At 44.6% G+C, this 13,567-nt stretch overlaps 1 protein-coding gene across 1 annotated transcript in view; it reads left to right on the top strand.

The window, feature by feature from the left end:
- The window catches only part of EDIL3 (EGF like and discoidin domains 3), a 1,767,398-nt gene that overhangs the window by 1,022,412 nt on the left and 731,419 nt on the right, over positions 1-13,567 (top strand). Inside the window, exon 6 of the mRNA XM_078675331.1 lies at positions 1,686-1,799. Within this exon, the coding sequence (XP_078531457.1) occupies positions 1,686-1,799 (114 nt within the window). The remainder of the gene's footprint in view (positions 1-1,685; positions 1,800-13,567) is intronic.

Below are 13,567 nucleotides of genomic sequence, written 5' to 3'. Positions count from 1 at the left end.
AACTTCAAAGCCAACACTATGTGGCCATCCTGTATGGGTTCAGTACCCACACCGAAAACAGAAATAAAAAGCCTGGTTGTCAGGTTGGACAAAGTTCAAGCCAGAAAAACCACTGCGCTTTGTTTTGGCTTGTTAAGAATGATTCGCAAAGTTCTGCCGCTACTACCAGATCAAGCTAAAAAAAACCTTGGTCCAAGCTCTTATCAAGAATAGACTATGGTAATAACCTTTACCTGGGCGACCCCATCCACGTAATCTCAAAATTGCCGACCGTGCAGAATTATGCTGCAAGACTGCTTACGGAAACTCAGAAACAAAGCTCTGAAAAAACGGCACTACGCATGCTCCATTGGTTACCGGTGCAGGAAAGAATCAACTTCAAGGCCCTGTGCATCGCCCATAAGTCCCTAGGTGGAAATGGGCCTCCCATCATCAAATCTTTGATCAGCCCTTACAAGGCCACCAGAAGCCTTCATTAATGAGTTGTACCTTGCAGTGCTACCAAGGGGAAGGAAGGCCAGAAGTGGAGGCCGACGCTTCTCATATAATGCCTCCAAGCTGTGGAACAGCTTGCCGTTGCTCCTGCGTATACAACCTATGCACTTAGCTTTTCGTAAACAACTTAAAACCTGGCTCTTTCCTTATAAGGTAGTCCCCGCTCTAATGATCACACAGCGCTGGGATGCTTGCGGCTAGCCATGCGCTATTCAAAAACCCTTCTATTCTATTCTATCCTATTCTATTCTGTGTCCGCCTGTCTTAATTAGGTGGGTGCACATAGCCACCAGACTTTGACGACCCTTACTCAATTGGGCCGTTTGAGGGGTGTAGCCATGGTGGTGACGGAGTAGTTTTTGCCATAGTTACACAACAGGTTCGCCCGCTTCTAAATCTGGCAGCTGGACCATTATGTTGGGGGTAAGGATACTCTTTCGCCATTGCGACAGAGAATCCTTATGACCAACATATAAATCGTGTTTTGCGTTTTATCTTCTGATTCCAGGGCCTGTAAACATGTTTGGTTCCATTCTATTCCATGCTGAGTAGCTATGTGTTGTATGGGACTTTGCAAGTGCTTTTGTATGCTGCAATTGCTCACATATGCCTAAAACCTTTGTCATGAAATCGAATTTTTGTACAAAATTCACAGCGTGTTCTAATGGAAACTGTACTAGCTTGTCTTTCCATCCATCCTAGAATTTCTTTGATTTCCTCAAATGTTTTTTTTTCCATTCATTTTAAATTCCTCTGATAACCTCATAAAGTTGTACAGCAATAGACCAAACATCTTGGGAAATAAGTAAACATGTATGCTCCAATTAGATGGCTAATGGTGTTTCAGATTGGTGCTCCATGTATTGTGCCCTGCAGTGAGTGTGGGAGGGAATGTGACATGCAAACAATTCCGTGTGGAGTACGTCAAACCAAGCGTGAACGAAGACATGATCATAGATTTCATGAATAAAAGTTTTTTTTTAAATCCGATGTTGAGTGAATTATTTTAGAACGTTTAGGTTCTTTGTTACTATGCCTGCCTACGTCGCAATGAACAATAAGTGACCTAGGATTTTCCTTAAATGACTCATTCCCACTTCACGGCGGTCACTAGAACATTTAAATGTTATATACATTCAGGACCCCACGTTGTTGATCTCAATGTTCATTCGATTTTACCTTCTCCACAGATATAAATGAATGTGAGGTCGAGCCCTGCAAGAACGGGGGCATCTGCACGGATCGCGTTGCCAACTATTCGTGTGAATGTCCAGGAGAGTTCATGGGAAGGAACTGCCAGTACAGTGAGTACATATTTGTTTGTAACTGGGTATTTTTTTTTCTTTGATCCAAATGCACGAGTTCATAGGAGAAATCTAATGCATGGAACATGCTGCCCCTGGAAGGTGTGGTTTTTGCCTTAAAAAAAAAAAAAGTTGATGGAATTAGGAAAGTCTTGGACAAAAGCACTAGGGCAATAATGACATTTCCACGACATCTTGTGCAAAGCTGCAGACTAAGCAGTAATCTCGGAAGCTGCAGGGAAAAATAGTAGGCAGAGATATTGGTGAGGCCGATGAGCGTCGCTGTCCTCAGCAGTTGTCACATTCTGTGATTGCTTTTCCTCATATTTATTGTATCAGCTTCCTAGAGCTGCGCTTTTCATCATTCATACTCATATATTTGGTTTATGTTTGGACACGTTAAAGGAGCAGGGCTGCAGCAGTCTCTATCACGAGCCCCCTGACAGGGGTGAGTCAATCCGTTGGCCGCCTTGAGCTGACTCCTGGGCGCCTGCATGTATTGCTCCTGTGATGTATATGTTTACTTTCCAAGACAACCTTGTGGAGTGGTAGCCACACATGGCCAATAAAGTGAATTCATGTCACTTCAAAATGCCGCACTTGCAGAAAGCGATGATTGCTAGTTTATTTGGTGCACTTGTTTTGATTCCATTTTTATTAAAGATGGTAAAAAAAGTGGTTTATATTTGACACAGAAAATAACACCCAAATTTGAAGATCCAGTTTTTGGGGCTTTGCCTGCACATATTAGGTTGATGAAAATACATTTTCTTGGCATGCATTTGTCGTGCAATACTTTGTAAAATAGCATTGTGTTAAATTACAAAAAACAGTGATGATTATAGCAGATCGATTTAGGGCGTTGCTCGATCGCATCTTCACTCCGTCAGTCTAGGCCTTACATTTCTTCTGTTGCACAAGTAAGGTATATTTACCTCAATTGCGCGTAACTCCGGCCTGTCTAATAATGTTGTAGAAGTCTCTTGCTCCCTGTCCGGGAAACGAAGGGCTCACGTCACCTTGTCCAAGCCTTGCCAGCCCACCTCTGTCATGGATTGTCATTTCACTCTTGCATTTCGTGCGCACCCACTCGCCTGTCAATCTCGGCTCTGCTAGTGAAGCTGACCTGGGGTTCCGTGTGATTTTCTGACCTCATGATTAATTCTCGCTGCTCATTGGTTTTCTTTAGCGTACATTCTGTCTCCAGGCGCTCCTTCGAGACAAGTAAATACACCCCCATTGTCTACATGGTTGGCGTACACTCCTGGCAGCATGGAAAAGCAGTCACGGATAGTGAATTGGGTCTAATTTTGGAACGCGTTCTCTCCTCAGACTCGCTGTTATGTATTTAATTTCACTTAGGCATCCCCATGACTTCAGGAGGCGTTCTAGAATCCTTATCTCGCACGCCATGATACTGGTAACAATAGTTTGAGGAAAAGGTTTTTCAAATACGTATTTCTCCCAGAACAGTTCATTCACTGAATATTTCATTACGCTACTACTGTGTGCAGTTTTATATTAATTATTTAATACCATAGCGGCCTGAAAGTGCTCACCCTATATGCTTTCATCAACTATCTTATAAATAAAAATGAGCTCTCTGCAGCAGAAGGGGCATCGGTGCTGCAGTGAAAAAAGAGGGGCAAAGACCTGCCACATCTCACTGTCAATTTAAGACTTTACAAGGTGGCCAGGCAGGCGGTTTTGTATTTGTCACTGGTTTTGTTGTTGCTTTATTTAACAGAGCGTTCCAACAAAAATGTATAATTCCTTGCATGTGAAAAATACCTTTGTCTCTGCAAAATCTATTTAATGGGAACAACAAATATAGGCAAGTGATTTTTTTCCTGTACACTTTAGGCAATATTTTCACATCTGTTGATGCAGATGAATCTTATGAGAGTTGAGTATATTTGAAAGATGAGCTCAGTATATTTGAGTGATGAGCCTGGGGCTAGTTGGGTATATCTTAGAGATGACCCAAGTGAGAGTTGAGTATATCCGAGAGCTGTGTCTAGTGAGAGTTGAGTATGCATCTAGGGAAATGTAAGCATATCTGAAAGATGAGCTTAGAGAAGGCTGAGTATATATGAGAGAACAGACTAGTGATTTTTGAGTATGTCCAAATGAAGAGCCTAGTGGAAGATAATTATATCTGAGAATAAGTCTAGTGAGAGAGGAGTATATCTGAGAAATGAGTCTCGTAAGAGATGATGGGCCTGACTATTGATTTCCTTACCCTTCAAAGTGATGTAGCAGGTACCCATGGATTCATGTACCCCCTGTTCCTAATGCACCTTTCGTAGTTCTTTGGTACTCACTAATGTTGGTGATTAATTTAATGTGTATATCTGTAGGCCCTTTGTGTCCATCGAAAACAGTTCATGTAATATTCTAAGTGGCGAAGAAGGGGTCCCAGTCGGTGTAACTATTTAAGACTCCATTAATCATTTTGTTTAAGGTGAAAGAGGTACTTAAACAAAGTATTATGTTATGATGGAAAGGCTGAGTAACATATTGAACAATGGCACATTATGCATCAAAGATATGCCACAAAAACTCACGGGGCATATTAGCAAGAAGCTTGTTAAAATTATCGCTGTTTTAGCAGCAGGAAACTGCCGCTAAAGTGGTGATAACGGGCTTGCTAATATGCGCTACGGAATTCCAATAGAAGCCCAGGTTAGATGTCCTGCACATCTAATCTGGGCTTCTATTGGAATTCTATAATGCATATTAGCAAGCCCATTATCGCCGCTTTAGCGGCAGTTTCCTGTCGCAAAAACGACGATAATTTTAACAAGCTTCTTGCTAGTATGCCCTATGGTTTTACAGTGAATGGGTCACATATATGGCTAAATGGCTCCTTAGACTCAGGTTTATTAAATCTGCTTCATTCATGTGAAGGCCTTGGCCTTTCTCAGCAAGTCGCAGAAGCTACTCATAAGGCGGGTCACCTCCTGGATTTAATTTTCACTGTTCCCCGTGTGCTGTTCATGGGGGAAATTCTGCCTATGGATTGGACTGATCACTCCCTTGTTAAGTTCTATGCTAAAATGAAGGGTTCTCAGACTAGGGCTCCACGGGCTGCAAAGGAGTTTTTGTGTAGAGATTGGAAGGCTCTTGCTCGGCTGAAGTCCTCCGACTCGGTGTTTAAAGTTGGAGAGTGCTTCGCTTTGGATAAACAAGTTGGTGAGAATTATGTCTCACTCCGCGCTAACATTACCCTGGCGCTGGACTCTCATGCGCCCCTCAAAGTACGTAGTTGTGTGGGTAGAACCTCTGCTCCCTGGTTCAATGATACTCTGAAAATTATGAAACTGGGTTGCAGACAGGCGGAAAGAAATTGGAGGCGTGATTATGAGGAATCAGACAGGATGCTTTGGAAGTGTAAAATCCTGGACTATAAGAATCAGATTAGGAAATCTAAGGCTGACTATTTTTCTTCCTTGATCTGTAATGCTACTAACAGCTCTAGGAGTATTTTTAGCATATTAAATAGTCTCACGAGCCCTGACTGTTCCAAGCACCCCATAGTCCCTTCTCAGGAACTTTGTGAGAATTTGGCTAAATTCTTCAAGGAAAAAATAGAGCTAATTATCAAGGATTTGGAGGATTCCTCCGAGATTAGCAGCCCCTTGGTCACTGGGCACAGGCTTCCGGAGGACATGGCTAACTGTCCAGTTTGGCCATTAGGAGAACTATTATCAGAGCTCCCGCCTCTTACGGAAGAAGTCTTCAGTGGGCTGGCACAGGGTATTTCCTCTGGTTCTCCTTTGGACCCCGTGCCACACAAGATTTGGAAGGAGTCTGAAGATGAATTATTCCCTACTCTGCGCCTGATCTGTAATGACTCGCTTGCCAGCGGTACTGTTCCAGTCCATTGGAAGCAGGCTCTGATATCTCCCCTGCTGAAGAAGCCTTCTTTAGACCCTGAATGCTCTAAGAATTTTAGACCTATCTCCCTGCTGCCTTTTCCTGCTAAAATTGTCGAATGCATGGTTAGCCTTACTCTCTCGAAACATCTGTAACAGCTTCACTTATTGGAGGATGATCAATTCGGCTTCAGTCCGGCTCATGGGACCGAAGCGGCCCTGGTGACCGCTATGGATGAGCTTCAAAGGCGTGCAGACAGGGGACAGGCAGCTGTACTGATTCTGCTTGACATGTCTGCCGCCTTTGACACGGTTAACCATGAGATTTTGCTGAGTCGACTAAGTGAGGCTGGGGTGAGGGGTAGTGCTCTGATGTGGCTTCGGTTGTTCTTGCAGGATAGACATCAGGCGGTGTCCCTGCCCCCTTTTCAGTCAGCGTTTTCCCCTGTTCTTCACGGGGTGCCACAGGGCTCGGCAATTAGTCCTATCCTTTTTAATTTATATCTAAGACCTTTGATCACGCTTATAAAATCTTATAGGATCAATATAATAAATTACGCGGACGATACGCAGCTGATCATCTCTTTTGAGGGAGAGGACTCGACACCGGTGGATGTGTTTCATAAGTGTCTGCGGGACACGTCATGCTGGCTGCAGAACAACTCCCTTCAGTTTAACGCTGGCAAGACTGAGGTGCTTTTCTGTGCTGGGAGTAAGATCCCCGTCCTTGTCCAGGGAATTTCGGGCCTCTTGAAACAGTGACCAAAGTGCGGCCAGTGGAATCAGTCCGTAATTTAGGGGTCATGCTTGACAACAAACTTAGCATGGAGACTCAGGTTGCAAAAACGACATCTTGCTGCTTTGCAATTCTGCGATCTCTGCGTAAGATCCTGAGCTATTACCATCTCAGGCGCGCGCCCAAGTGGCAAGATGTACGATACTTAGTAGGCTGGATTATTGTAACACCCTGTTACTTGAATCGCCGGGCTTCTTGTTGGATAGGCTCCAAAGAATTCAATCAGCGGCTGCTAGGTTGGTCTTGGGGCTTCCCAGAAAAGCGTGTGCACCGACAGCTCTGGCGGAACTTCACTGGCTCCCCTTGAGACAGAGGGTACAATTTAAGTCCCTCTGTCTCGTCTTTAAGGCTCTTCATGGGATAGGACCTTTTCCTCTGCAATCTAAATTTGATTGGTACACCCCAACTAGGCTGCTTCGCTCCTCATCGGCCAGATTGGTGAGAGTGCCTAGGTTTAGGAAGGTTAGATCAGGGGGTAGTTCCTTTGAGGTAGCAGCTGCCAAACTATGGAACACGCTCCTGTGTGAGATCAGGCAAATTAAGGAGCTTCTTCCTTTTAGGAAAAGTGTTAAAACTTGGCTGTTTTCCCAAGTAACTCAGTTGACCGGCCTGACCTGACATCCCTCCCCCCCCCTTTTTCGAGCCTAGCGCTAGGATGCCTGCAAGGTGATAGTGCGCTTTATAAGACAAATAAATAAATAAATAAATGATAAAACATATGTTAGAAGAGATTAGAGCTGTCAGCTTTAGGGTGGTCTGCCCCCAAACTTTGTAACTTTCCTACTTCTTTTTGCTGAATGTATGTTTTTTTTGGCCTTCATACTCTGGGCAAATTACCACTGCTAACCAGTGTTAAAGTGCTTGTGCTGTCTCCCACTATCTAAAACATGCTAGATTGGCTTATACCCAATTGGCATATTTCATTTACTTGACCGTCCCTAGTAAAGTGGTATTACAAGAATCAGGGCATGCAAATTAGATGCTAGTAGTGGACCCAAAGCACTGATTGCACCACCCGCCTAAGTAGCTCTTTAAGCATCTGAGGCCTGTCCTTGCAGAGCCTGTGTGTGTAGTTTTAACCTGCCATTTTGACAAAATAATCCTTTTGCCAGATCCCAAACCTTCGTTTTTAATACATATAAGTCACCCCTAAGTTAGGCTCTGAATAGCCCAGAGGGCAGGGTGCAATGTATTTAAAAAGTTGGTCATGTACTTTTAAGTTTTACATATCCTGGTAAGAAAAAAATCTTGAATTTGTTTTTCAGTACTTCAAGACCTATCCCTCCCATAGGATAACATTGGAGTTGACATGTTACATTTTATAAGTGTATTTTCCAAATGGGAAAAGATGACCAGTTCATATTTGGTGTCTTTGGAATTGGGGTGATAAACCCTAATTACTGATTAGGTCAGGATTTTTATCACAATTTTAAAAATGCCACTTTTAGAATGTTTGTTAAAGAAGAATGTGCCTGTGCCTCGCGCTTTTTTTAAAAGTTAGGTGTCTTTGCTAAATAGCCAAATCCATTGATTTTAGTTTGAATCAGTGCATTTATTTTCACCTTAGCTTTAAAAAAAAAACGCGAGGCACAGGCACATTCTTCTTCAACAAACATTCTAAAAGTGGAATTTTTAAAATTGTGATCAAAATCCTGACCTCATCAGGCACATTCTTCTTTAACAAGTCATAATACGGCCCTGCTTGTGCTTCGCCCCCTTGGGCCTAACTCCTCTCTTTTTCCTGACTTTTTGAATGTTGGCATTTTTCTGCCCCTAGCCCTTTTGTGCCCACAGCCTGGCCTGGGTCACATAACTGGGTGTAACTGACAGTTAGACTTTGTAAATTCCTTCCAGACAGTCACACAATAGATGAATTAGATGTGCCTGAGTAGGCCATCTGCTGGCAGGATGGGAGGCAGAGCTGAGTACACCTGAATAGCCTGTGCTCAACCTTCACACAAAACAACCCTGCTTTGTTACTTCAGGCAGCTTGGAGCAGGCGGGGGAGGCAAAAAATTCCATGACCTTCAAAGCTACTGTTTAGAAGCTTCTGCCACCTTCCAGATCCAGGGCACCATGGTATAAAACAAGGACCGCAGACACCAACTCTTGAGTACACTTCTGGACCTGTATATATTCTACCAGGAAGGACTTCTCTGCTGTCCAAGGCCTGCCACTCTGTTGGATTGCTGCTCTAAAGGAACTGCTGCCCTTCTGTGCTGACCTGCTGCCCTCTGGCCTGGGGAAGACAAAATTGAACTGCAACTTCATCTTGAAGCCAGGACCCCAGAGTGACTCATCGGACTAGTCTGCTGCCCTCCTGATCTGAGCCTCAGAAACATAGAAAGCTCCTCAACAAGTTCCTGGGCCCTGCTGCATTGAGTTCCTGACATCCAAGCTTTGCCTCTCATGTCCTGGACAATTGCTGTGGCTCACAGGCTATTGAAATCAAGCTTGTGGATTTGTTTGCCACAAAGATCAGGCCCGGAACCATGCAGCTCAATTGAAATTCAGCACGAGCCGCCACCAGTTGGTCTCTTCACACAGCAAGTATCGATTGACCGCCACTTCAAAGCTTCAGCCCTCCCTTCACGATGCCAGGCCTGCTCTTTACACCCCCTACCACCACCTGCAATGTCCTCCTTGCTACCCTGTCCAACATGAACGGGACTCTTGGCACAAAACTTGAAAAGATAAAACTACATCTGGACTAATCTCCGACTGTTTCCGATCTGTGCTCCATAAATAAGGGATCAGGATGCAGGTATCCTCACCCCATAATACATATAGAGGGGTCCATTAGGGACACCTTGTGGGCCAAAAATTGCCCTTTTTTTCATCCGTTCCCCAGATCCACCCGCGAGTCTTAGCGCAGCCCCTTGTGTAAATTCATGGATCCAGAAAAAAGATCTGCAGATATAGAAAAAAAAGGATAACACCTACTGCATCCACGATCCAACCCCATGCTGCACACGGCCAAAGGCTGTGTGCAGCTTGTGTCTGGTTGCATACAGTAGGGTTGGGCGCAAGGCCTGGTGATAGGCCAGGCCCTGCGGCTAAACCCCATGCCAAACTTATCTGAAGAAACTATAACTTGTGTTGTTAAGTGTTAGACATGGCATCTTTTGGTGTGTTTCCCCTGTCTTTATGCTTTCTGACCTCCCGGTTTTGACTCTGTTTTTGCTGGAGTAATGATTCTGCGCACTTTCCTCACTGCTGTCCAGTGGTAAAGTGCAAGTGCTCCTGTATAAAATGTGTTATGGATTGGTATTTCCATGATTGGCCTATTTGACTTATGTGTCAGGCCCTAGTAAAGTGCACTGTGAGTGCCAGGGCCTATAAATCAAATGCTGTTGGTGGGTTGTGCCACCCACACAAACAGCCCGTAAAGTGTAACTCTGGACTGCCATTGCGGACCCTGGGCGCAGCTTGGGGTTGCCATGTTGACTTGGCAAGTGCACACACTTGCCAGTCCCTAAACCTTCCCCTTTCTACATGTGAGTCACCCCTAAGGTAGGCCCAAGGTACCCCCATGGGCGGGGTGCATTGTATGTAAAAGGTAGGACATGCCCTGGTGTGTGTGACATGTCCTGATAGTGAATTACAGCCTACTTCATTTTTCACTATTGCAAGGCTACAAGTTCTCCATAGGCCAGAATGGGCAGTTTGATCATTACATCCTATGATCCTAACTGACTCAGGGAACATAGTAGGAATTCGAGTTTAGTATTCCTCAACTCAGGATGATAAAATACATCTTTTAGTGAAGTTGGTTTTAACATTCTGTGTTTGAAAATACCACTTTTAGAAAATCGGTATTTTCTGACCTAACCATCCAGCCCGCCTCTGCTAGCTTGTGTATTAGCTGTCTGGTTTGTGAGTGACAGGGGCTGGGGGAGACAGAGTGAGTCAGCAGGGCTGAATAGGCACATTTACACATAGATGGGTGGGAGGAGTAGCACCTGGGAATGAATAGGGCTGGGCTCACCTTCCACAATGCTGGATCCACCTCCTGTGGTGCATCTGAGGACCCTGGCCCACACTGACAAAGGAAGAAGGTGCACCCTGGCATAATGCACCCCAAACTAGTTTGAACTAGGTCCAGGCCCCTCTGTCTTCAGAGGTCAAAGGAATTGCTGGTATAAATATTGTGGCCCAGACCCCAAGATTTCAGATCTCGCTGGAATCAAGGAACCTGCCAAGAAGAAGAGCTGGAAGAGCTGCCAGGAGGAGTACTGCCCCTCTGCTGTGTTGTTGTTTTGTTGGGTTGGCCTGCAGTTGCTGCTTCTGCCTTGGGCAGTGAAAGAACTCCACTGAACTTTCTCTACTTGTGCTGAGTATCTCCAAGGGCCTGAAATCGAGCTGGCCTCCTGTTATGAAGTCTCAGGGACTGCAAAGACTTCACCAAACTCTGGGTACCGCTAATGGAATCGTGGTTTCAGTTGCCACAGAGAAGAGAGAACCCCAACCAACGTTGTCATCCGACTCCGTCGCTGGCCTTGTGTCCTAAAGGCAGGCTGCACCGTATCGCCCTGCACCGCATGCCTTGGTCTCACCAACGCCGCCTGCACGATCGTCACCAAGCCGCTCCTCGCACCGCATCATGAGGCACTGCAACCCGCATCGCCTCGCTTCACTTCGCTGGCCTGATATCACCGACACGGTCACCGCTGGCTCGACACCCGTGACCGCCTCGTCACGCACAGCAGTCCGGCTCGGCCAGCACTAATTCCCGCCAACCGGCCCTGTCGCGCACATCGCATCTTGCCAGCATCGCATCGAGCACCGTCTCGCCCTGCACCGCACGCCTTGGTCTCACCGACTCCGTGTGGAGGATCATCACCGAGCCGCTTCCCGCACTGCATCGAGAGGCAACGCGCACCGCTTCCACTTTGCACCATAACCGCGATGGACAGACGCGGATCTGTCTGTCACCTGCACCGCGACCTGCCAGCACTGCATCAAGCACCGTCTCGCCCTGTACCGCACGCCTTGGTCTCACTGATGCCGTCTGGACAATCGTCACCAAGCCACTGCTTGCACCGCATCGAGAAGCACTGCACCGTGCACTGGTTCCACTTCGCATCGCAACCGCGACGGATGCCAAGACCGACTCACACCTCCGTGTGAGCCGCACTAAGAAAGGTACTGTGAACGAACCTGTCCCGCTGTTGCTGGCCCGTTCCGATGCGGTCAGTTGGAATTGCGAGACTATGTTGTTTTCAGCATCACGGTAGGCTCGGACCGAGCTACCGACTCGTATGAACTAGGTTTTCAACGTAACTTGGCCATTTAAAGACATTTTGCAACGCAACTATTTTATAAAGTACTGTACTGTGGATTTTTATCGTATTTGGTCTTGTTTAAGTATATAAAAATATTGGATATTTTTCTAAACTGGTGTGGTGTCCTTTTGTAATGCTTACACTGTATTACTGTTGGTTACGTGCACATGCTTTACACAGTGCCCCTGAGATAAGCCGGACTGCTCGTGCCAAGCTTCCAAGGGGGTGAGCAGGGGTTATTTTAGGAGTGTAACTCCCTTATCCTGACTAGAGTGGTGGTTTCTGCCTGGCTTTGGTGCAAACCTTAGCCAATTAGAAATCCCATTTCTAACATTGAGTAACTTAGGCAAAGAGTCAAAGGCATAGATTCATCAAGCGAAATAGCGATCACAATAGCTGCGAAATTGCGATTGTAATTTCCGCTCCCGCAATTCATCAACTACAAAAGCCGCAAATAGCGAATTTGCAAAACAAACAATCGCAAAACCATTTGTCAACCCACATTGCGATTCCTTAACAGCGATTACCCACATTTTCTGCGAAATACATTGCGAATTCGCAAATATATTGCAAAATCGCAATTATATTGCGAATTCGCAAATCAAATCAACCAAAAGGTAGACACAGGTCAAAAGACCTTAATCCATGTTGGTGTAACTCGTTCTCAGTTCAATACGTATTGCACTTTATCATATTTTGTGTGTTTTATGCTGATTTACTTTCTAAGTTTATTTTACATCTGTTAAAAGGTTTGAAGTTTAGCTAGGTCAGGCCGGCCTTAACTTATTTACAAATTTCAAACACTGAACGCAAATGTTTTTATATTGTTGGCAACTTATAGTTTTATTATTTTGTATGTTTTATATGTTCTTTAATGATTCACCCATTACTGAAATAAAGATTACGAATAAAGGAGAAAAAAATCTGATATACTGATTTTCCCAAAGCAGTGTATATGGAACACTCCAGTATGCAAAATGGAAGTCATGACTGAAAATTGTTTTTTTTTTTAAAGCCCTACAGTGAAAAAATTAAACTAAAAAAAAGTGTGATGATTCAGTATGCTTTTGAAATGTTAAATAGTGTCTCGGGCATTGCACTGTAAGCACGTAACGTACATACAACCAATAGCAAGAGTTGAAAGAAGGTCTATTCTTGTCGATGGCAAAGCCAACTCTTCCTACAGTTTTAAGGACTGAGAACAATAGGAGTTTCTGACAGATGCTCTGTCAATCCAGACCTAAATAAAGACTACCGCTGGTTATAGGATGAATTAGGAAACAGTTAACATGGCAGCTGCTGCTAAATCAATTTACATTCCAGTTTCATTACTTTATGCTGACAAAATATACGTCGTTTCCTTATTTGTACCAAAATGAATCCATTTCTTAATTTGTGGGCACAACCACCCCAAGGGGATACCCCTGAGACAGGCAATGGGTATGCCAATCAGTGCTAATTGCAATAATAATTTGGTGACCTGCGCCGTGACTAGTGGGATTGGAAATACAGACCTCAGCTGAAAAGTATCTGGCAAACCAATGTTGCTTTTTCGACAGTCAGGGGTGGACTGTCACCATTTACTGCGTATCCTAGCAAAAGAACAAGATGGAATAAACAGATAGAACACGCCACTAGGTCAATCAGAAAGAGTGTATGTAAACTAGGATAATTGCTTTGTATATTCAAAACCTACTGTGCTACTGAGAGGTTACTACTGATTAATTGCATTGTGTAGGAAATGAAAGACAGGTCAGCATATATTTGCACAGACTTCATGTGCCTTTTTATATGCTTCTTTTGTCTCTT

The sequence above is a fragment of the Lissotriton helveticus genome, chromosome 2_1, assembly GCF_964261635.1.
Source record: "Lissotriton helveticus chromosome 2_1, aLisHel1.1, whole genome shotgun sequence".
In the NCBI taxonomy this organism is placed as follows: domain Eukaryota; kingdom Metazoa; phylum Chordata; class Amphibia; order Caudata; family Salamandridae; genus Lissotriton; species Lissotriton helveticus.
Note: the sequence above shows the minus strand (reverse complement) of the source record. Positions and strands in the feature narration are given on the sequence as shown.